Source organism: Corapipo altera, unplaced genomic scaffold (genome assembly GCF_003945725.1).
Source record: "Corapipo altera isolate COAL_440 unplaced genomic scaffold, ASM394572v1 56, whole genome shotgun sequence".
In the NCBI taxonomy this organism is placed as follows: domain Eukaryota; kingdom Metazoa; phylum Chordata; class Aves; order Passeriformes; family Pipridae; genus Corapipo; species Corapipo altera.
The window spans coordinates 4534790-4559199 of NW_020884896.1; the positions used below are offsets into that span (position 1 = coordinate 4534790).

The window sequence follows — 24410 nt, forward strand, 5'->3', positions numbered from 1 at the left end:
TTAGTTCTTATTTGTGGTTTTCGTGGGGGTGCCCCAGAACTCTTGTCTAGCTATAACTCAGAGCTGATCTTATGTATATATTGCCTGGGAGATCTCCCTGGGGATACCTTCCGGATTTCTTCTCAAATGGTGATTGTGAAGAGTGAGAGGAATCTCCATAGTGCAATTCCTATCAGGACACATGCTCCAGGAGAACAAGAGCTCTGGTCTCTGCTCCAAGTATCACTCTCAGCTCCAGGGTCTATAAGTGTCAGACCTGGTGGCAGCTGTGCTGTCAAGGTGTTGACAGAGAGGGACATGGCCAGTTGGAACTGGACGACCCATATGAATAACTGTTCTCTTATAATTAACACTTGGTGGGGAGTTGCAGCCTGCCTATGCAGAATAAAGCTCATAGACTACTGAGAGCTGTCAGCCAGAGTCACTCCATCCTTTCTTCCTTTCATCCAGGTTGGAGAATGAAAGTGCAGCTGACGAAGTCTTGTCCTCAGTAGAGACGACACTACGCTTAGCTCCCTTCAACTTCCAGGGTGCCAGAATCATCACTGGTCAGGAAGAAGGAGCCTATGGATGGATCACCATTAATTACCTTCTGGGTAGTTTCAAGCAGGTAGTATTTCTGTAGCAAGTATGTTTGAATAATTGGCTTGCAGCGCTTTGTAAATCATGCCTTGCAAGAAGCTGTTGCAAGCACTACCTTCCCTTGTAAGCCATTTACCAGGGATCAGGAAGCTGCACATCTTGCTTCAGCAGTTACTGTGAGTATATCCTGACACTTAGTGATATCAGGCTGCACCACTGTAGTCAGGCTTAAAGCACTGAAATAAAACACCAGCATCTTCAATAATTTTGCTTGGGTACAGTGTCCTTCTCACTTCCTGATCTAAAATACTTCTGTGTCTGTAAAGTCTGACAGTGATTCTTTACTGTTGAGCTTATAAATCATCTGGGAGCTGAAACAGTAAATTGGCTGTCTTTTTCTCATAACAATTGTATTATATTTTATATTCTTAGTCCTCCTGCAAACACTGTGATGTGATCCACGTTATGCATTTACAAGCCTGCATCTTTCTTGTGTCATGTTCCAGTTCTCATGTCATGTCCCTCTCCAAGACTTCCTGTGTTTTCTGTGTTCTATGCTTCTGCTTCTCCACATAAGTCTTTCTCTTTTTTGTTTATCTCCAAAATAAAATCTTCTCCATGCCTGATACATCTGTTTTACTTTGAAATTAATTTTTTTTTTTAAAGTCTGGCTGGAAAAAGCTGCTGCATTCCCTGAAATCCACAAGTGAGACATCAGGAGCACTAGACCTCGGAGGAGCCTCAACACAGATTACCTTTGTATCAAAGGAACTCTCTTCTGAGTCTCCAGAGAACCAGCTCTACTTCCGTCTCTATGGCAAGGATTACCAGGTGTACACACACAGCTTTCTCTGCTATGGGAAGGACCAGGCTCTGCAACAGAAACTGGCCAGGGACCTACAGGCAAGTATATCTACACCTGTAATTTCACATGGAGAACCTGGACCCTCCCATCTTTGGCATACTGGTGCTGTGTCCCAGCTAAATGCCTCATCTCTTAGTCTGGATTAGGGAAACATCATTGTCCTCCAAAAAAACTGGGCACAAGGTGCCCAAAGAGGTGCCAGTCAATACTTTCACTCAGGGGAGGCGACATTTTACAGTCTCTGAGAATCCAAAATCAACAGCAGCTTCACAAACTGTGGCTGAAAGTGATTTGCCCAGGGTCCTACATGGAGCCTGTAGCAGTACCCACACCTTCCCCCTCAAAGCCAGTGTCTTAAGCCATCCTCATCCCTTTGACCTGATGTGATGTACCATGACAAATGCTTTGTGGCCACCATTCCCTGAGGCTCTTTCTCAGGGTGTTACTCTGGAGTGAAGTGTAACAGCTTGAGTTGATTTTTACTTTCAGACCATGGAGAGCAGCAGTCTCCTTGACCCGTGCTTTCACCGGGGGTATCAGAGGACTATAAATATAAGTGACTTCTTCAAAAACCCTTGTACATCAGACAAGAAAAAGCAATTACCTTTCAGCCAGCTGTACATAGAGGGAGAGGGGGATTATCAAAAGTGCCGAGAAAACATCCAGAAACTCTTCGACAAAACCAATTGTCCTTACTCCAGTTGCTCCTTCAATGGGATATACCTACCTCCATTACAAGGGGATTTTGGGGTGAGTCTTCACAGTCTTCAACTCTATAATTTAGAATGTCAGAAGAGCAGAAGTTCTTCCTGACTGAGGCAGGAAATCATTTATAAGATAGCTTTTTGGACATGTACCTAAAAAAGTAGTGCTGCACTTGTGGTGAGGGCAGACATGTAAGAGCTACTTCAGTAACTACTGGCCTGCCAGTACTGCACTGTTCCCATTCTAACCCATCTCCTTGGGGTTCTGTATTTACTAATTCATTATTAAGCAGTCCTTCCTGATGGCAAGCACCAGAGGCAGGAGAGCCTGCTGCAGGCAGGTACCCTGCTCCGCAAACCTTGTCTCATGAGGTCAGTGGTGGAACCAGACCTGAAATTCACCCAGAAGTGTCTGAGTGCTACTAAAACCAGTCAGCTCACCTGTCTGCTTCCCAGACATGATGAGGAGACAGTGCACACTGAACAACACACATTACGTGTGACACCATGCTGACCATCAGTCCTAGCGCTGCAAGACTTGAGTGACTTTGAGGCTTTCTGGGGAAATGTTAATACACCCTTGCCCTGTTCATAAACTGCCCCCTACCTATCAGCTACTGGCCATGGTCAGAGAGGGGTTTTCTGGACTTCAGATGGGGCTCTGTACAGTCCTTTCAGACTGTCACTTCTGCTCTTTGTGGTGATATTGGTTGCACACTCACTTCATTCAGTTGCCAAAATGGGATCACAGTTGTGATGGCAATCAGCATTCACTGTATGCCACTGGCACATGTTAAGGAGAGAGCTTACAGAAGCTCTTCAGGATACCATAATTCCTACCTCCACCTCTCAGCTGTTCTGAGGAGTATGTCTCAAAATGACATCACTCTTGAAGATATCCCTGCTCTTATGTGTGTGATGTTGCTTCTTATGCTTCTCTGTCTGTAAACAAACTCATTTTTTTTAATGGGATTTCTGCTGTTCTGCTTATGCTGAGGCTCAGTCAGATTAAAACAATCTTTCTCCTTCAGGCTTTTTCTGCTTTCTATTTTGTGATGAACTTTTTGAACCTGACCGGTGAAGCAAGCCCTGTTCCCCTGAACAAAGTGACCAGAACCATTGAGAGCTTCTGTGCCCGGCCTTGGCAAGAGGTGAGCAGCGCTTGTTGTGGTAGACTATGGCTGCTGATACTTTTATGTAGGATAAATGGCTGGGGTTAATTTCCAAAGCAAGATGGGAAAGATTCCCCCAGCACCTATAGTGGATGCTCAGGCACAAGCTGGAGCAGTGGGAAGGTGTGTTTAACAGCCTAGTGATTGCCTCCTTCCCTAGGTGAAGACAATGTATCAAAACATCAAAGAAAAGTACCTGAGTGAATATTGCTTCTCTGGAGCCTACATCCTCTCTCTCCTGGAAAATGGCTATGAATTCACCGAAGATAACTGGCAAAGGATCCACTTCCTTGGAAAGGTTTGTATCGTGGTGGGGAGGGCTCTACTCTACACACCCCTACTGCACAGCCCGGCCCTTCATCCCCAGGAGGGTGACTGCCCCAGCAATGCCACAAGCAGCCCCTGCACCTCCCAGTGCTGATTCTGCTCCTCTTCTGTTTCAGATTGGTAGCAGTGATGCAGGTTGGACCCTGGGCTACATGCTGAACCTGACCAACATGATCCCTGCAGAGGAGCCAGCTGTGCCCCCTCTCTCTCACGGCAGCTACATAGGGCTGATGGTGCTGTGCTCCCTTGTGCTGGTGTCTGTGCTCCTGTTTGCCTGGCTTCTCTTTCACAAGCCCAAGTGCCTGCAGAAGGGGGTTGTTTAGGAAGAACCTGGAGAGGAGAGGGGCCATGTCACCCTGGCTGCTCAGGGCTAGGAGACCCCAGCAGAGCAGCCTGTACTGCAGAGTTCCTCTCACTGAAGCTACTGACTGTACAACAAGGGCATTTATTTCTTCTGACTCACATTTGCACTGAGAGATGTTGGGACATCAGGCTCGCCACCTTTCTCTGCCAAGGACAGACAAGCTGGTGTCCCCTCCTTGAATGGGTTGTACTTTCATTCAATGAAACTTTGCTGCTTGTTGGTTTCTGCCTTGTGCACAGCATTATAAAGAGGAAAGTGGCAGCAATCTTTGGGAGCCAGTGCTCCTGCGAGGGTAATCTCAGGGTCACACATCCCACTGAGCTCTTGGGAGCTGTCACACACAGGGTGATCCTGCTCCTTTTCTGCTGAAGCTGTTCCCAAGAGCCCTTTCCACACCAGCACACCTCTGCTCACCTCCCTGGGCCCTGAGCTCTCGCAGCCCTACAGCTGGGTCCAGCACTTGCACCTGATGGTGAGTCAAGCTCCCAAATGCCACTCTGGGAAAAGAAGGGATGAGGACAAAGAAACTGAACGTGCTGGTGGTCATCAGCCCTTATCTGGGCTGTGGTGGCTGTCAGCTCCTTTTGCAGGTGGTAAGAAGCCTTTTTCCCACATTTTTCTGATGTTGCTGGACCAAAGCTGGCTCACTGTCGCACTGAGCCATTCCCATGCCCCTAGGGTACATCAAGACACGAGTTCCCAGACAGGCATTGCTGTTTTTTGCAGGAACAGCTTGTACTGGCCAAGGATCCTTGCCCAATAGTGAGTGCTTATGCCTACAGGAACTCTGGTGTTATCAGCAAGCCTGTAGGTATAGACCCACCGAAGCAATCCAGGGTCACTGGATAATACAGCAGCCTCCAATCTAGGAAAGATGTTTTATTAAGTAATGTTCTTATAGACAGCTGGCAGCAGTTAACCAGCATTGGTTAACTTTTCTTTCCATCAGCAAAATTAGTGAAAATTTGCCTTTCCTTCCCTGATGAAATAGGCTTATCCTATGGCCATAAGACCCAGGGCTTGTGAGTGCACATACTGAGGCCCATCTTCTAGCACATAACTAGGATGATGCCATTGATTTGGTTTATGAATCACTTTCTTCCATTTTTCCATTCCTTGGTCTGAAAAAAAAAAAAAAAAGAGGTAAGTCAGAAATCCATTTTTGTAAAAACACTCAGAAACCACTGGTGCCTGTCTACCTCCCACAAAATCTTGGATATCTCTTCTCCTAATGGCCTGTAAGTGCCGGAGGTCAAAAGAAAGCAGATATTTTAGAGAAAAAGGCATAGTAAACATGTACCTTCACGTGTTTCCCCAAGCAAAGGTGCAGGCAGTGAGGAGGGGGTCAGGATGTGCACACCCAACAACACCTTCTCCTTTAGGCAAGCACAGACACAGAACTCAGAGTTTTCATGCTTTCCCAACCTGTTCTTCTGCACAGTTCAGGCATGAAAATATCCCGCAGTTCTTTCTGCTTTATGCCTGGAAGTAGAAGCCCTAACATATTGAAGAACCTAAAGGTAAGGTTCTTACCCTGTGATCTTTGGGCAGATCATTGTTCTTCCAAAAATTTCTGTCTTATTTTTGCTCTGAAGTAGCTGACTTCAGCTTCTGTTGGACCTTGTTCTGCCCATTTCCAAAGGACTGAGTAACTCTGCTATTAAAAATCCCTTTTTCCTTGTTGGTGCTTGCAAATTGTCATTATATCATATTAAATAGGTTGATCTTCAATCTGTAAAGTGCTCTGTGCTGACCTCACTTGTAGCTCTTGACTCCATTTCTTTTAAAAGTTTTACATCTTTCTGAAATTGGAACACCAAAGTTTTTATCAGTGAGTGATAGTAGAGTCATTAATAGTGTGTATAAAGTAATATCCTCTGGTTTTGATCTATACTCTATGTTCCCCATTTATATATCTCAGGGCCACATCTGCTCACTCAACAGAAAGTTTTGAGTCTGTTTTGTCCAGTTGGACTATTGCAACTTTTTTTTTTCTCTCAGTAATTGCATTCCAGAACAGCTGCTGTCCCACACTGTGCATCACTGTCTCCAATATAAGCTATTTTGCCTTCCACGTAGCTCCACTGAAACACAAAGAATATTCCCCCGAGCAGATTATCCAGTTAAATCCAAAATGACACTTCACCACACTGTCAGTCCATTCACCAGTTTTTGTTTTATCTGCAAATAGACTGAGATGTTGGATTCAGCTAGAGATGCAGTCTTCCTTCAGTTTTTTATCAGCAAATATAGGTAGATGAGAGACTAACGGTAGTTTTTGATCATGGCTGGAAGGCCTGCACGTGTGATTAGAGCTGCTTCTGCTGCCCAGACAGCCTCAATTGCAACACACCTCATCTTGTGCCACCTCCCTTGCACACGGAGTCCTCATAGCAAAGCAGATGCCCTGGAGAAGTTCCCCACACGTGCTGGTGCATCCTTTCTCCCCATGAACAGCATGGAAACCTGCAAAATGGCAATTCCTCTCCTGAGATCTCTTTGGGGATCTGACAGCTGCTGAGTTGTGTCCATGGGAACTGGCAGATCCATTAAGACATTTCAGAAATTGATGCAGAAACTCCATGTGGAAGCTGGTGTGGAAAGAGAGCTTGTGCCAGTCTGATTTTCTGGTCCCTGCTAAGGGTTTATGCCAAAGGAAAAGGACAAATACAGAACCTGTGAGAAGAGCTTTCACAAAGTTTTGTATCTTTATCGCGAATCCCATAGTATTAATATTGTTAGCTCCTGATTCTAGAGGCAGGTGAGCAGCTGATGTCTTCACTTACTCCCTCCCATCATAATTATCTTGCTTTTTGGTTTCAGTTTTGGGGTTTTTTTAAAGCTTTAAATGTGACTTGAGTGTAACCTAAGGGCCCCAAGCTAAGATAAATATAAAATATGTTACATTTTTTTAAACCTCATGACTGTTAGACCCCATTTATAAATCAATCTCTCCAAAATTAGAATTTTGAAGGTGACAACAGACATGCCATTTGAAAAATCACTTGAGCAGACTGAGACTCCAGGAACTGGTTGACTGAAGGCATCCTGTCAAGGTGGGACCCTTGAATATCACTGCCTGTATGTGAACCTTCACAGAACAGCCTATGACTTTTTTTTCTCTCTATTTCTCCTGTTATTGCAGGACTTTATTCATGGAGGCTACTCAAAATCCTTGGTCAAAGAGTTCAAGTTTAATGAATATTAATTTCTTTGCTTCTGTGTTGTATCTGACCCAGCTGTATTCAGCTCAAATGTTCCAGAGACACCCAATGTGTGCAGGAAGACCATTAATGGTAGTGGAGGGAATGTCCAAATATGCCAGTAAAAATGCATCACTTCTCTTGTTAATACAGTTGATCTGCCTCACTGATAATTATTTGTGCCTTATTTCTAATTTGACAGCTTCTGGCTTTAATATCTGGCCACTGGCTGCTGTACTGTTTTGCTTTTCTGGGGTAAAGCATCTTTTAACACCACATGTTCTTATCTAGCAAATATTTATTCACTATTCAACACTACTGAGCTGCCAAGATTCCAGACCTTGGTCTCTCCTAGAAGAGAGAGCTCTCCTGGGCTCCTAGGAAGCCCTGAGATGTGCTGCAGCAAGGTGAGATGTCTCTGTTTGGGGTTCAAATGTTGATAGGTCCATTTTTGGGAAGGTTCCTTGCAGGGGGATTTCATAGCTTTGGATAGTGCAGGAGCAGTGTGGTCTTGCTGGGACTGATAACTTCTATGAGCTCTCCCATGTTCACCCAAGTGTCAGGTGTGAGGCAAAGCCACCGGAACTTCTCAGAGGAGAGAGCCTGGGTGCCTGCAGCACACTCACCTCTTGCAGAAAACAACTGGTCCTCACCACAGGCTCTAAGTACCTTTCGCTCTCCTCCCTGATAAAGCTACCTCTCCTCTGTGCACAGGCTACAGCTGACTTCTCTGGCCCTACAGCAAAGCACAGGGGAGCCTCCACTTGAAAGGAAGCTCTCAGAAGTGGGGCCATCACCTCTGCAGTGGGAGCCCGATTTGAAGTGTCTGGGCTGGCCAGGTCTCTTCAGCTTCTCCAAGAGCAACTCTGGGCCGGATGTGTACCCCTTCCTTCTCCACCCCAATTCTTCCCATGCTCTGTGCCAGGAAGGATGTGCAGGCTCTGCAGGGCTGCCAGCTTCGTCACAGGCTCTACAGACTGTTTAGGAGGGGCTGGGGGGACACGCTGAGGACAACAGTTCCTGCCACCCAGGCCATGTGCTTTCTTTCTGTGGCCCAGCCCTGAAGAAATGGATCTTTGTTTTGATGCACACACGTCTCTGTATGCTTATCATAATAAAGACTTCTGAACTTATGCCAGAAAAGTTTTTGTGCTCTTTTCCAGAAGATAGGAGTCTGCCAGTAGTGGAATGGAGCTTCTGGCACTAAACATGGAAAAATCCTGAGATGCGATTTCCTCTCTTGTCAGTTCCTTGATGTTCTTCTGGGTCAGATCTGAAGTTCGTGGTGGATGGTAGCATCCCCTCCTGGTAGGGAAAGGCACTGTGGTCTTTCCCAGACTCTGGGCACCTCACATGGGTGGCCTCACTCCCAGGAAGGCGGCTAGTAGCCAAACCCCATCTTTCCTTGCTTTAGCTTCACCCTGACCTCCTCAAAGCAGCTTGTTCTCCCCTGCTGCTAACTAGATGGATGCAGTCCTCTGTCCTCATTTTCCCTTTCCCTCCCCCAGGCGGCACCACTGGCATCATGCTGGCACTGCAGCCCCCCCCCCCCCCCCCCCCCAAACAGGTGAAGGATGGTGGGCCTGTGCCCCTTGTTCACAGGGCTGCGTGTCTCCGTGTGCAGCCACAGCTGTAGCTCTGCCAAGGCAAACATGCTTGCCATGGTCTTTATTTTTCTTTCAGCATGAACTCTCCACAGTTTGCTCATTCTTATGGCTATTAGCTTGAACTTTCCTCAGATTTTCCATTCTTCCTCTGGTAACAATATGGCCAGAACTAAAATGAACCCATCAGATGGGTGGCCATGGCTGGCTCTGGAGGGATCGGCATCGGCTCCTTGCTGACTGTGACCACCAGCCATGCAGTGTTTGAGGGGACAGGGCTCACATTCACATTCCTCTCACTCTCGCCACTGTGGCACAGAGCTTCCTCTCCTACTGCCTCAAGGTTTCTCCATTTTTGAACATCTGGGTGGGGGGTGTATGATCCATCCCAGATGTATTAGCCATACTTTCCAAACTAAGTCTTTATTTACTTCCTGCACTGTTTCTAACATCTTATATTGTTTGTTTCTGCTTTCATCACTGTTTTTAAACATGTCCAAATTTATCACTGGATTAGGATGTCGTTTTCCTAGAGTGTGTTAAGAGCCATGCTAGGTCAGATCAAACAGGCAGTGCTTTGGCATTCGTCCCCAGCTGCATGGGGGGGTGAAGATCTAGGGGGATAGTTGGGGAAATGTCATAAGCCTTCTCTTCTAGCCATTAAGAAATCTGTGATCAAATGATTGCTTCAGGATCTGATAGCTGTGGGTGCCCCTGTTCCCTATGAATTCATCCTATCCTCTTTTGCATTCATTTCACTTTCAGCTTCGACAAGGTAATTTCAATGTGTCTTCTGTGCAAAACTATTTCCTTTTGTTTACTTTAAACCTGCTGCCTGATAACAGGCTGCCCCCATCCCTATGCTATGGATAAGGCTGACTAAATCTCCAGACCTAGTAGTGTGTGAGATGTGTTCTCCGCCCACCCAAGATTTTGCTCATGGTTCCTTTTTAGGCTCTAATGGTCTGGCATTTCTTTTTTTTTTAAGTGCTGTTTCTCACATCAGTGTTGCTCTTCTCCATAGGAAAGTGAGACCTTTCCTCATGTGTCCCTTGGCAGCACTACAGTTCCAACTCTGCCACTGCTGTCCCAGGCTATGGAAAGCAGCCTGGGAAGCGAAAGCAGAGGGGGGAACAGACCAAACATGGGGCTTGTGCTATTTTACTATAGCCCTGCCTAGCACTCTCTGGCTGCCAAGTAACACTGGCTAGTGCTGGAAAGCCGCCCAGGTCTTTCCAATTGCCTTCATTGCTGAAGGCTGGGAAAGGAGCAGCTCCATGGGAACCCAGCAGGCCTGGGAGCAGGGACGTGAAGGAGGCGAGGGCATTTCCCGCTGCTATGTGGGCTGCCAGTTCTGCAAAATACTACCAGATGTGGCTTGCTGTAGAGATAAGAGCTGTCCTACCACACCCATGCTCACCATGCCCATGCCACAGCTTCAGCTACTTTGTCTTCACTTCTTACATGTGCTGGGAGAAGTTGTCACCTCCAGCCCTGATTCCTGTTACTCAGCTACAGCTGGGTGCAATGCCATTCCTGCTCCTGAATCTGTGATGCTTTCAGACTGGCTGACAAGCAGGGATGTGGTGGGATGAAGCTTAACTAGGAGAAGGTATTAATATGGTTACTGCTGTCTTTATATACGTATAATATTTTTTCTTTTTCTGGTCATGTCTTCAAAAGGTTACTTTTTCAAAAACAGCAGGAGGAGGGAACCTGTGCAGATGGAGCAGAAGACCAAGAAGGCACAGGGATAAGGAGGGAAAGTATAGTATATATATAGTATATAGGAAAAGATATAGGTGTATATATATATATATACACACATATATATATATATGCAAAGTATATATATATATATATATATTTGAAAATATAGTAGGGCTGGGGCAGAAGAAAGTCGAAGTTGGAAAGTCTTAGTAAGCCAAGCCATGAGCAGGCAAACCATGTGCTTTGCCCACCAGCCTGTACTGTTTGCATTAGAGGCTATCAACAGGGATTCCCTGGTTTTACCACTGCTCTTCCTGGAAAACTGAGGTAGAAAGCCAGTTGGCAGCACAAGCTGATGTGGAGAACAGGTAGGAAAGCAGTGGTCTGGGCAGCACTGGTAGAGGTTGCTTTGCTGGGGGAAAAGGCAGCTAGAGCAGACACAGAGTTAGGAGCAATGCTGTATGGATTCCCTCAACGTTGAAGGGAAGGCAAATGTTTGGCATGGCACTGAGAAGCCCATTGCTAATGGCAGGATGAGCTCCTTTCCAGCATGGCCTGCACAGAGCAGAATAGCATGTTACCAAAGGGAACCTTTCTCATGGCCTGTCCAGCTGTGATGGTAAATTTTTTGGCTGTTTGTGCTCGTATTTGGGCTCTGTGTCAGGGCTGTCCTAATGAAGATCTCTGTCAGAGCTGCTAAGCTGCTGGAGTTTCAGCCTCGTGGGGCAAGGCTGCAAAGCAAAGTTGCCTCCCGCAACTGCGCTGTCTGCAGGCAGAGCACAGGCACCCTGAGGTGTCTGTTAGCCACTGGGACAAGGGTGGCAGAGGGGTAGAGAGGAATCAGCTTCCCCCATACCCAGAAACAGTTTGTAACTCTATGTTAGCAGACAGCAGGGCATTTTCATCTGTCTTTATGCCATTGAGCAATCTCCTGCTTTTCAGCACCTACTGGAGTTCTTTCCCATGCCCACTCCCAGAGCAGAGTGGGGCGATACCAGACCACCGAGTGGATCTCTCCGTGCTGTCTGCTCAGCAGACAACTCCTGCATCACATCCCATGTTGCTCTGTCCTCCCCCCGCCCCGTCCTAGCTCGGCAGTTTGGGCTGGTGGCTGTGCGGAGGGCGATGCGGTCCCTGCCTGTTTATCCCGGGAGCAGCCGGGTGAGCGGGACTGGGGCAGAGGATCGGACTGAGCCGCGGAGCTCGCGGCGGTGTCTCCTCCGCTTCCTCAGGAGATGGGGCAGGAGAGGAGGCGCGGCGCGGAGCCGGGGACGGACCCCGGGGAGGAGCTGCGGGAGCTGCCCGCGCCGGGCAGGGCTGCGGGAATCGTGCGGCCAGTGAGGCCGCCCTGGCGCCATCGCCACCCCGCTCGGCTCTTGCCCCACGAGAGGACTCGGCGACGGCATCCCCCCGCCCGCCGCCCCCCTCTCCTCTCCCCCGCCCGCCGCTCCCCGTGCGCTTGGCAGCCCCGACGCCCTCCGCAGCCAGTTTTCCAGCCCTGCGCTTCTTCTGCAGTGACAGCCAGTGGCTGCGGGGGCCTGTTTGCTGTCCAGTTAATAAGTGAGCTGGAGCGGGGGGAAACTTCTTCCCCGGCTAAGAACGGGCAGGCAGGCGGGGGGAGCATTCCTGCGCCGCGGGGCCCCGGCGCGCCCCGCTCCCGCCGCCCCCCGCCCGCAGGTGCAGGGGGCTGGCATTCGGCAGCTGGAAAAAGCTGGTTGGAGTTTGCACTTTAAGCTCACGGCTGGGAGGGAGCCGGGGCTGGGAGCTGGTCCGGGCGCCCAGCGCCGCGGGAGGATGGCGCGGTGGCTGCGGCCCCTGGTGGGAGCCCTGCTCCTGCTCGAGGGGGCGGCCGCCCTCAGCTTCCTCCACCATCGCTACGAGGAGCTGGTGCAGGCCCTGTTCCGCGTGCAGAGCCAGTGCCCCTACGTCACCCGCATCTACAGCATCGGCCGCAGTGTCGAGGGCCGACACCTCTACGTGCTGGAGTTCAGCGACTCCCCGGGCGTGCACGAGCCCCGTAAGTACGGGGGGATGGGGACAGCGGCTCCGAGAGGACGGGCTTCGCTGCCACGCTCCCTGCCACGCGGCACTGCTGGGGCAAAGGGTGGGGGGTATCTCCCTGTCCAGGCAGGACTCCTGGCCGCGCCCAGGTGTCGGGCAGTGCTGTCTCCAGCGGAGACCCCGCAGCCAGCCCAGGGGCGCGCACGCCCAGCCCGCACGCCTGCACTGTGCTTGCGTGAGCTGCAGCTGCAGCCCAGCCCGGGCGCGCACTTTGGACGGAGCGCTGAGTTTTCAGCGCAAGCTAATGCGAGAAACCAAGCGAGTCTATCCCAGCACCCGACCTTCCCTGCCACCCTCTCCCTCCCAAAACAGTGTTGCTCAGGCAAGGAGAGGCAGCACCCACCCTCTGCCCTTTGCTGCTGGGTATTGGCAGGGAACAGTTCGTGCTTTCCTCCTCCAGACCGCAAAGCCAGGAGGACAGAGTAGGCACTGGGCTCCCAGAGCCCTGCCAGCCCCGTGGGCTGTGCAGCCCCTGTGACAGCCTGTTCTCGGGGATCTCCACCTGCTGCCACGTGGCCCTGTGGAACCTTGGCAGCAATGGCCCCTTGAGCTGCTGGCTGTAGCATGGAGACACTGCCTAGCTAGACCTTGCTGACAGCTAAGTGCCCCAGGTGGCTGAGGGGACCAGCTAGGTCTCCAGGCTGGGTGGCTGCACACAGGACTCCCTTTCATCCCTGCCTGGTGCCCCTGGGCTGCAGATAAGGATAGAGCTCTGCCTACTTTTTACATGATCTTTTGCCTTTTCAAATCCTGGTTGATGTGGTTAAATGCAGGGGCCAACAAGTCCAAGCAGATTAGTCACGTGGAAAACTGCCAGCAGTGCTGCAGGGGTGAGCGGAACCTGAACCTGTACCTCCCTCAGTGGAGCAGCCCCCACAAACCCCACAGCACCCCATGCCTAGCAGCAGCTTGCCCAAGGACACACTGCACTGGGGGCATGCTGCTCCACTCCTGTGGCCCAGAGTATCATCTTCAGAGGTACCAGGAGTTGAGATGGGAGACTTCCCACCCTGACCACCTCTACGACAGCCCCGTTTGGCTTCCTGACAGGGAAACCTGCTGAGGACACCTGGGGCACCTCTACAGTGCATCAAGGGCTGATTCAACGCAAGGAGTGGGCAAAGGGCACTGGAAATGCACCACTGGATTTTACACTTGCAGAACCACAAGAGAGCAGCTGAAAAGGCCCAGATTCAGATCTCCCCTGCCCCAGGCAGGCAGCATGAACCTGGCCACCCTCAGGCTGTCACTTTCAGCTTGTAGCACAAGGAATTTGGGAAACTGTGGATTTCCTTAAAGGACATGGAAAGTAACTCCAAAAAGTAAGCCTAGAGTCACTGGGTTTACATGCACTAATTAGGGCTTGTGTATCCATGTGCATAAAGATTAGCCATTTGCATACTGAAAAAGGCTGACAAGTCCTGCCGCAGACTCAAACAAAACAGAGAATCCCTGCTGAGACTATTTTTTTAAAGGCTGCACATATGCCCAGGATTTTTCTATATTTTTAGTAACTGAATTATCTAATTAAATCAGTTCTCATGTCCCTGAAATCTAACAAGGTCAAAATATGTTGCCCACTTCTGGTATCTTGCGCTGAGACACAGCAATCAAAAGATTCGTCAAAAGCAAAATCTTTAGTCAAAATTAGATGTTTCATTTGGATGTGGTGTCTCCTCCCTGTGCAGCAAAGGTGCAGGGGCTTTTGCAAGCAGCAGCTCCCAATGTGGAGCTGCGATGCCTTGTACCCCAGGGATCCTCATGGACACCATACGTGGCAGCAAGGCTGCATTCTGCCACTGCAAGTCTGATCCCTGCTGGTGGCCAGAAAACTCACCGTTCAATGGGCATCTCGAGCTCTGGCAAGCCAACACCCTTTTTATTTCCTGACCCTTCCATGTGACAGTCAGGCTCCCTTTATAAATGACTTCCCCTGGTGTCTCTCATCCTACCAGTGCTGACTCTAGCCTTCAATTTGACATTTTATTTTCCCACAAGTAACTGCTTTAAAAAGACCCTCTGGGAAAGCATAACCCATCCCTCATGTGTCCTACCTCTCCTTCAGCAAAGCAGCAAGTCCTGCTCTGGGCGTCTGTGGTCTCCAAGTCTGTATTTTGAGACCTTATTTTAGAAAAGTCGGTGGTAAGAGACTGTTTTGCTCCTACTGGAGCTGCCTGAGGGACAGTTTGATTCATATTCAACTCAGCTGCTGAGGCTTTCTCCAGGTTCTTGTCCCTTGAGGGTGAGGAAGGCCCTAAACCTCAACCTTGGAGGTAGGTAAAGGGGAGGGAGAGAGGAAACCACTGCTGCCTCCCATCAGCACGGGAGTCAAGGCTGATGACAGCAGTCAGAGGTGACTCTGCTCTTCCAGTGAAAGAGCACATCTCACCCCAAGCCAGGAATTGGTATTATCCTGACAAGTAATGAAAAACTCCTTAAAGTATGTAGTCAGGAACGTGCCATGCTGGTGAGAGGCACTGAGAGCAAACTTGGAAGGGCAGAGGTGGGAGAAATGGCCTGTCCCCTCCACTGCCACCCACAATATTGCTGTGAGGCCCTGGCACCCCAGGGCTCAGGGTGGCAGCAATCCTGCCAATGCTCCCTGGTCCCTCCGTGCTGTCTCTCCCTAGTCTAAGATGAAACCACCTGCAAATACTCCTCTTGTGTGGTCCAAAGGCCCAAACCAACCTGGTGAGGAGCCTGAACTGCTCCCAGGAGTGCTGTGGCAAAACAGAGGGGAGCCCATATGAGAATTGTGCCACTCTCCCTCGCTGAGGTTTGCATTTTCCAAGGGAAAGGGTAATTTCACACCATTTACTGGGTGTCTGCCTGGGGTTCCCTGTGGTAGGAATTTGCTCTTCCCCCCTGTCCCAGCACTGGCTGATGTTGTCACTCTCTTGCTCTCTCCAGTGGAGCCAGAGTTCAAGTATGTTGGAAACATGCATGGGAATGAGGTGCTGGGCCGTGAGCTGCTGCTGCAGCTCTCTGAGTTCCTGTGCGAGGAGTACCGCCGGGGAAACGAGCGGATCACCCGCCTCATCCATGACACGCGCATCCACATCATGCCCTCCATGAACCCCGACGGGTACGAAGTGGCTGCCAAGCAGGTACCAGGCAGCGATTGCTTTCTCCAGCTGGGTAGGGGCAGAAAACCCTTCCAATCCCTGTGGGATCCCCTTCACCACAGTTAGGAGGAGCGGGCATGCTTCCTCTTCATGCCCTGCCAAATTTGTCCCCTCAGCTGGTGTCGCGGCTTCTCACCTCCCATGCCAAGGGCTTGCACTGTGTGTCCTGCCACAGGTGACCTTGGAAGCTGATTGGAGGAAACTTCCTACACTATCTTACTCTCCTTAGAAGTTATTTGTCACAGGAGGGCCACTGCAAATCCCCTGCCCCAGACTAGGGAACTGGCAGCTGATGAGCAGGCAGGGACATGAGAGATGGGGGAGGAGTAAGCCCCCTAGTCCTCCCACAAATCTTCACCAGTTTCTTTGTACTGCTAGACTTCAGGGAGATATCCATGGCTCTTTCAGTTAAGGCAAATTGTTTATTTGTCTCTGTCACCCTGGAAAATGAAGATATTGTTACTGACTTTGCCTGGCAGTACCAATATTCTTTATTGTCCTGCCAGCAATAAGATGGGTTGTGACTCAAAGGCACTGAAGTGCTGTTGCAGGGGCCAGTCCCTGCCTTTCTAACACCCAACCTGGCTGCACCCACCCTGTACTCACCCCTGTGATGCACCTTTGCCCTGCAGGGCCCAGACAGCAACGGGTACTTGACAGGGAGGAACAATGCCAATGGAGTGGACTTGAACCGCAACTTCCCTGACCTCAACACACTCATGTACTACAGCAGGGAAATCAGCGGGCCAAATCACCACATCCCACTGCCTGACAACTGGAAAAGCCAGGTACTAGTCTGGGAAGCTGTGAGAGCTTTTAGAGTGTCTCAGCATGCAAGCAAATACACTGTCATTTGGCTTGCATGGTGCTTGACTCCTTCTCTAAGCCTTCTGCATGCAGAGAAATGATGTAATCCTGGTCCTATATCACAGCTTGCACCTCTACCAGGAGGAGGGGCTGGCATCACAGCACATGCTAGCTAATGCCTGTGTCTCAGGTTTTGGGGTTGTTCTGGGACAGCTGTTGCAGGATATGCACAGGAGGAGCCTGCTCTGTGTATCAGGGCAGGTGGTGGAGAACAGAGGAAGCTGCAAGGGCTGCAGCAGACACATTGCAGGACAGGGTCTGACATGACCGATCACACCTCAGCCCAGCATGGAGCAGCAGCTGGCCCAGAGGTAGCTGAGCTCTTCTCTCTTCTCCTCACAGGTGGAGCCAGAGACATTGGCTGTGATCCAGTGGATCAGCAGCTACAACTTTGTGCTCTCAGCCAATCTGCACGGTGGAGCAGTGGTAGCAAATTACCCCTATGACAAGTCTCAAGATCAGCGGTTCAGGAGCCACCGGCGCACGGTCAACACACCTACCCCTGATGACAAGTTGTTTCAGAAGGTGAGCACAACCACGTGAGGGCATTCCCTGGCAGGGTGCAGTGTGTGGGAGCTGGATAGGAGGCTCTGGTCGCTGCGTCATGCGGGAGCTGAGCCAAGAAACGTGTTGGAATGAACCATTAGCAGACTCCAGCATTTCTGCCAGCCATCAGCTCGTGAGCCAGGTTCAGGGCAGTCCCACTGTGAGCCGGTCCCACTAAAAGGACAGGCCAGTTTTAACCCTCAGGAGCACCTTCCTTGTCTGTGCTGTGCTTGGGTTCCCCATAACCCGAGTACCACTGATGTCTTCAATACCAACCTGCTCTTCCAGAGCTGGAGCCTGCCCCCAGCTTGGCCACTCCATCGTAGCATGCATAGGATTTTTTTCCTAGAGACGTTGCAGGGTCTGGCTGGGGATCTGCTGAGAGCAGGATAAGGAGGGTGAGCGCCCAGCAGGGCCTTGCAGGTGGTGAAGAACAAGAAATACAACAGACAGCAAGAGTACCAGGAGCATAAGCAGACATCAGGACATGCATCAGTCTGTGCTGCTGATCCTGTTAGCACTAGCTGCAGCCTGTGGTTTTTCCTCCATTATCCCAGAAAACAATGCCTTCAGTCACTGTTTCCATTAGGAAATACCCAGCACAAGAAAAAAGCAAGTCTGCGTCAGAACAGTTAATGAGAAAAATAGGTCTGAGTTGGAGTTCCGCATTCTCTGGAAGCAGAATCTATGCAGGGGCTTGCCAGGACCTCCTGGGATCACAACTGTGCTCAGATCCAGATGTAAAGAGACTGCAGTCTGGGGCGTTGGCTAATGATACCCACATAGCCTCAGAAGTCAGAAATGTAGAGAAGTAACTGTTTTCTTGCTGAAAGAATGAGATTACACCATAATACAAGGATATAGAGTTTGCATTAGAAAATGAAAATGTCAGTCTCTCTTAAACTGTGTCCTATGCAAAGGACTGGCTTTGGATGCAGCAGCCCAGTTTTAGCTCTGCCTTCGTGTCTAAAAATAAGCAGTAATCGTAATAAGGGCAATAAAGAAGTGTTTGCTAGAACAAGAAGTTGTCCAAACTCTTTCCTAATCCAAATTCCCCTGATTTATATGGTATTTGCATCAGGACTGATACTGGTTAGTTTTCTTCGCCTGTCTTCTCCCCCTGTTAGTGCTGTTTGCTGTGTGGGGCCCAGCATCAATGGGGCTGAGTGTCCCTTCGTGGGCCCAGTGCACTCTATTCCCCCTCTTCTCAGTGGGAGCAGGGCAGAAGCCACGTGTGACATAAGCAAGCTTCCAGCTTACCAGAATACTGCTCCTCCTCTGCCTACATTTTGTAGAGGTCCTGGACACCTTGTGTTGTATTTCGTGGCAGTAAAATGCAAGAGCTGTCTCCTGTCTGACTTCCCTCCCACGCTCCTCAGTGAAGCCTGTGCAGGAGGGAGCATGTTTTGTCCAGAGCCAGGCAGGTTCCCCAGCCACACGGGGCTGGAGCAGTGACCACTGGCTGCTCTCCCTTCTAGCTGGCCAAGACCTACTCGTACGCCCACAGCTGGATGCACCGTGGCTGGAACTGCGGGGACTACTTTGCCGATGGCATCACGAATGGGGCATCCTGGTACTCGCTCAGCAAAGGTAAGAGCTGGGCAGGTGAGCACCACCCACAGCAAAGTGTTGACCTGAAGAGAGGTGAAGGGATAGGCAACAAACCTCAGGATAGAATGTGTTGGGGAAGGAGTGTGGCAATAGCACTGTGCCCATTACTAGACACCATTCTGGTGTCATCATCTCAGACCAGGAAATGGCTTGGGAATACTGGAAGTGGCTTGAGAAAGAACTAAAGAAATAATCAACGTCTGCAGAGACCTGCTGTGTGCTGCTGGACAAAGGAAGCATTAATCTGTTAGTGTATTTGAAAATACTACAGCATAACTCCATCAAAACCCACAACTGACCAAAGTGAAGACATCTCTTGTAACTGCTGGTTCCTGAAAAATCTGATTAAAAAAGGCACAGTGAGGAAACTGAAAAATCAACACTTTAGGCTAGAAAGAAGATTGAAGAGGAACTGGACAGAGGCACCTGTGGTACCCAACCTCCCTGATCTTCTGAAGGCAGAGTGGTGAATGATGCAGCTGAAAGAGAGAGTTGGGCAGCCACAGGGGGAGAGCTGGATGGGGGGGGGGGGGGCTCTAGTCACACTGTCATGGAAAGAAGAGGTTGCTCCTGTGGCGTAAAGTAGAGTGGGATGGTTCCAGTTGAAGAAAGACAGGGGCCAGGATGACTGGGACATGGGAATGAGGAGGAAAGGGGGCCTTGCCCTGGCCACAGGCTTTTCTTCTCTTTCAGGCATGCAGGACTTCAATTACCTCTACACCAACTGCTTTGAAATCACCCTGGAGCTGAGCTGCAACAAGTTTCCCCCCGAGGAGGACCTGGAGCGGCAGTGGATGGCCAACCGAGAGGCCCTTGTTGCTTTCATTGAAGAGGTAAGGGGGCAGTCCTGAGACCTTCACCTTTCCTGCAGGTCCCCGTGGGCCCTGGTGATAGGGGACCAGTAGGCACTAGGAGTGGATGCAATACCCTCTTGAGCAAAGGAGGGCCCTTGACCCATCAGTCTGTCTCCCTCCCTACAGGTTCACCAGGGCATCAAAGGGTTGGTGTCAGACGAGAACAACAACGGCATTGCAGGAGCAGTGATTTCCGTCCAGGGAATCAGCCATGACATCACCTCTGGTGGGTTGCTGGTCCCCTTGTGTGCTGTCTCTTTTAAATATAGCCTCTTGGAGGCTATCTGGATATGTGGGTGGAGGTTAGCAGGTGAGGCTATAATATGCGTGGCCAGCATGGTTTGTTTCCCAAAGACACTAGCTGTGAAAAATATGTCTGTGTATCCTTGACCAGAAAGGGCTTAGGAAAGCCTAGGGAAAACAGAGGCAAGAACTGGAATGCAAACCTTATGGTAAAGGACTTCAGAAACTCAGCTCCTATTTTATCTGAGACAATTTGAGGAGATAATCTACTCAAGCATCTAACTATATACAAAGAGCTGAAACAATGGATAGGAAATATTATGACAGCAGAATAAGATAAAAGACTGAAAGTTCAAGCTGACAAGTTTAGACTGAGAATGAAGTGCCACTGTAGCTTATCCAAGCTGTGGTTGTTTCTCCTTTGCTGTCCAAATTTAACCTCCTTTTCACGAACACCCTCCTCCAAGCAGACCAAACATTACAGACTGGCTGCAGAAAATAGCCGATATTACAGCTCTTCAGAGGTCAGACTACAAAATAATCAAAACTCCTCCCGGCCACAGATCTGTGACTCAGTAACACTCTAATATTTGGCACTTATGCCAACCTGCATAGGAAGGGGAGTGTGGAAGAAATCACAGAACCACAGAAGAGCTGGCTGCCAAGGGCCTTCTGGGGTCTCCTGTCCAGCCACCTTCTTGGAGCAGTATTGTCCCCAACATTGGCTCTGATTAGCCATTGCTCTCTCTGGCCAATTCTCACTGACACCAAGGATGATGATTTCACAGCCTTTCTGCTGTTCTGTGCCAGGGCTGTACCACCTTCACAGTGAAGATGCGCTTCCTGATCCACTCTGAGGCAATTTGCAATACCCATCTAGTTCCATAGATGGGATTATACTCCAGTTGTCAAAGTGATCCATAATGTGGTGCTACCTCACTGTTGGTTGTCTCCTGTCCCTGTTCTTGCCTCTTTCTTCCCTAGGCTTTCCTAAGCCCTCTCTGGTCAAGGATGCACAGGCATGTTTCTCACAGCTTGTGTCTTTGGGAAGCAAACCATGCTGGCCACACATATTACACCAGTACATGGTCCGTCAAAGTGCTCCTGGGGCTTTCTTATGCAGGCAGAATCAGGGAGCAGCTGAGCTGATGAGCAGCTAAAACCCTGCTAACCCAAATGTGGCAAAACTGTGTGTGACAGGGATTAGAGATTGTGTTATGCATAAGGAGTCAGACTGGAGCTGTGATTGCCCTTAGGTCTGCTGTCATCTGACTGGTGAGCGCTCAGATTTACAGGCTCCCTACACAGACACAGCCAATGCTGCTGCACAGTCCCCTTTCACTTGGCATTTACCTGCAGACTGATCTGTCCTCCTTGGCAGTAATGAGACATCACTTGCAGTGTACCGAAGTGAATCCAGCCTTGCAGTAGCCAGCAGATTAGGAAAAAAAAATAAAATTCTGGGTTTTGAAGGCTACACATCCTAGAGGAAGTACCTCAGCAAGAACAACTGGAATGTCTTTTGCTTTGCTCCCTGAACATCCTGAGTGCTTTCTCTTCCTGCCTTGTGTTCCAGGTGATATGGGGGATTATTTCCGGCTGCTGCTGCCTGGCACTTACACTGTCACAGCCTCTGCAGAGGGGTACCATCCCCAGACGGTGACAACAACAGTGGGCCCAGCTGCACCTTCATTGGTGAGTCAGGCTGCATAGTCACAAGGGTTTCTCAAAATATCTTCACCCCAGGGAGAAAGAAATGCAGTAGGGGATGTTTAGTGAGCAGTAGAGAAAGGAGACGGGATGTCAAGCATTACCTGTGGCTATAGGCTGGCTGCTTTGGCAGACACAGGGCTCCTTGCAGCTCACAGAGGGAATCAAGGTGCAGACAATGCCATGTGCCTTTCAGTTCCTTACTGAGGGCTCACAGCTGCCCTGGGCTGCCATGCCAGCTTCTGTGTCCCTCTGCCACTTGGCCATAGGGAGAGCCCCTGGCTGGCTGGGACTGCTGGTCTTTAGCTCTCACTCCACTCTCTGCACTCTCCAGGATGAGATGATGTGGAGATAGCACATGTTCCCTGAGGTTTAGTTATCCCTCTAGCTTTGCGAGTTTCAGCACTCTGATATCATCTGCATTCTGCCTGGGACCAAACACTTTATCAAACTCATAGCAAGAGGCTGAAGTCTGCCTTTCTTTCTGCTGAGAGCACCCAAGGTAGATGGAAACTGGGTGCCAACAAAGAACAACCAAGCACCTTTGGGAGATGAAGTGCTCTTGACACTGCTGTGTCTTCTACAGTACCTTTCTGAGGGCAGGCTGGACAACTAGAAATTGGTTATAAAAACAGTGTATGGTGATCCCTGCCCCTGCTGTTGCCTTGTGAACATGGTGGAACCATAGATGCAGCCTCCTCTAAGGACCATCAGGAACCACCCCCTGTGGCATCCTGGCACATCATTTGCTTCACTGTATGTACACTGGTCAGGCTCTGCTGTAAATACTCTGTGGTTGTTCTTCATCTCGCTCTGCGCAGCCTCTGAAGTTCTTCCAGAACTGCCCTTTTCTCAGGATTAGAAACCATCTAATTTTCGTCCTAAATTTATTTATGGTCAGTTTATCCCTATTTGTTCTTGTGCCAATGTTGTGCTTTAAATAGCTACTCTTCTTCTCTGGTATTTATTCCCTGGTGTATTTATAGAGAGCTGTCAAGCCCAATCCTAGCCTTTGTTTTGCTAGGTTAAGCACCCAGCATTTTGGCTCTCCTTTTTAAAATAGATTTTCTTTTTACTCTGTTACTGTAGAAGACTGATTTGTTCCCTGATGATCTGATTTTTGGAGATCTCCTCTCACAGCAGCCCTTCTGTCCCCATTTCTGCAGTACCTCCCATACCCGCTGTTCACTCCATCCCTCCCCAAGGAAGCCCATACAGCCCAATTCCAGTTTCACCTTTCTGTATGGCCTCCCCATTTATCTGATGCTGTGTTTTGCATGCTTGTTGTCCTCTTCTCCCTCTTGTACCTGCTTGCATGGCTGTAGTGGATGAGGGTTTCTTTCCTGAAATTTTTTTTGCCTGCATCTATTGAAAGCACTGGTTGCTGAAAGACTCATTAAGCAGGATTCAGCTAACAAGATGAAAATGAAAAAGAACTCTCTGACCTGAAGCATCCTATGTATTAAATATTCACAGAGATGCAAAGCAATGCTATGTTTCTGGCAAGAAAAGGTGAAGAAAGAGCACAGGTCAGTCCCTTGCCTTTCACAGCTCCTCTTCCAAACCATCCTAGGACATCACATTGCCACAGGAGCAACTGTATAAGAAATGTCGCTCGTTGTTTGTACAACATTTTCCACATTAAAAGAAAAAAGCTTTCAGCTGCTTCAAGAACTGTGTTCCCTTAAAACTGCCTGAGGCCCCTTATTGTTTGTCTTGGCCCCAGAGTCAGCTTCAAATGCAAGTGGTAGAAGCATGTCCTACAGACCTCTGAGCCAGCAGCACACATGCACCGCTGTTACAGAGTGTAAGGTGATAAATAAGGCCACACAAAAGAGGAAGAAAACCCTCCTGATGGTTTCCTGGAAAAAACCCCCTCACCTGGGGAGATATTCCCAGAAACTGTTAAAAGGATTGAAATGAAGAAAGGAGTGATATGGAGATAACACAACCTGGCTGCCATCCTGGCTGACTGGATCCTTAGGTTTGTTTCATCTGTCTATCACCCCAAAATTAGTTTATTAATTATAGCCACTCAAAAACTGCCTAAAGAAAAAGGTATAAAAAGAGATTTGACATAAGCAAAAATTGGGGAGAAATTCCATCAACGCTGCAGAGGTAACCAATGGGCTACCTTTTCAGCCTCCACCTTCTCAGGACACCTTGGGGTGAGCAATTGCTTTATACACATAACACTAATTTTACTTTTGCTCTATAGTACTTTAAAATCTTTACTTATTCTTTGTTAGTTCTTTTGCTTTAGGGCGGGTGCTTAGGTTTTGTAGTATTAATATTCTTTGTAAGCTGCTTTTGCTTTATCATGTGCACCTATGCTTTGTATTATTACTATTATCACTACATAGTTTAAGTGTGCTTTTTTTTGCAGTTAGATTCTAATCCAGACACAGGAAACCCCACAAATTGTCACAAATTTGTATTAATAAATGTGTTATTTCATGAACTGTTAGAGTGAGTCCATTTTTAGGTGCTGACAGTTCGTCAACAGCGAAATAACTCCTAGGAAAAACCTGCCGAGGGGTTTTTCTACTGCTATTCGGTGTAGTCCTTATATAAATAGGTATCACACCATTATTTTTGTTCTTTCTCCAGGTGCATTTCCAGCTCAAACAAGAAGTGGTGAGGAAGCCCCCGGAGCGTAAAGCCTCAGGCACACGCGTGAACAACAAAGCCCTTCAGAAGAAAGTTGTGCCAAGAGCCACCCGCCGGGGGACCCAAAGATGAGGACAGCTCACTTGGCAGAGAGCTGGGGGAAGCCGTTTACATGAGGTCTGGCTGATGACTCCAACAGTGAACTTTCCAACAGTCCAGCATGAAACTAGCCCACATTATTAGGTTATTAAA

The 24410-nt window shown here is 49.2% G+C and overlaps 2 protein-coding genes and 1 long non-coding RNA gene across 11 annotated transcripts in view; 2 read left to right on the forward strand and 1 right to left on the reverse strand.

Annotated features, from left to right (window-relative positions):
• The window catches only part of ENTPD1 (ectonucleoside triphosphate diphosphohydrolase 1), a 30129-nt gene extending 24432 nt beyond the window's left edge, over positions 1–5697 (forward strand). For 8 of the 9 annotated variants that reach the window (XM_027647845.1, XM_027647847.1, XM_027647850.1 and 5 more), the window contains 6 exons: positions 451–610; positions 1249–1485; positions 1937–2197; positions 3183–3302; positions 3484–3621; positions 3767–3973. In XM_027647845.1, coding sequence (XP_027503646.1) covers positions 451–610; positions 1249–1485; positions 1937–2197; positions 3183–3302; positions 3484–3621; positions 3767–3973 — 1123 coding nt within the window. Of the gene's footprint in view, positions 1–450; positions 611–1248; positions 1486–1936; positions 2198–3182; positions 3303–3483; positions 3622–3766 lie in introns of all 9 variants that reach the window. The other variant, XM_027647844.1, reaches the window with a different exon arrangement.
• On the reverse strand, positions 4879–13168 carry LOC113949372. The gene is made up of 2 exons (XR_003528436.1): positions 12936–13168; positions 4879–5135 (listed from the first exon to the last, which is right to left on the reverse strand). It is a non-coding gene; the product is annotated as an uncharacterized LOC113949372 (long non-coding RNA).
• Positions 12164–24410, forward strand: CPN1 (carboxypeptidase N subunit 1). The gene is made up of 9 exons (XM_027647853.1): positions 12164–12548; positions 15503–15699; positions 16350–16505; positions 16927–17109; positions 18609–18720; positions 19435–19574; positions 19722–19821; positions 21415–21533; positions 24159–24410. The coding sequence occupies exons 1-9, from the start codon at positions 12326–12328 to the stop codon at positions 24288–24290; spliced, it is 1362 nt and encodes a 453-aa protein (XP_027503654.1). The 5' UTR covers positions 12164–12325; the 3' UTR covers positions 24291–24410.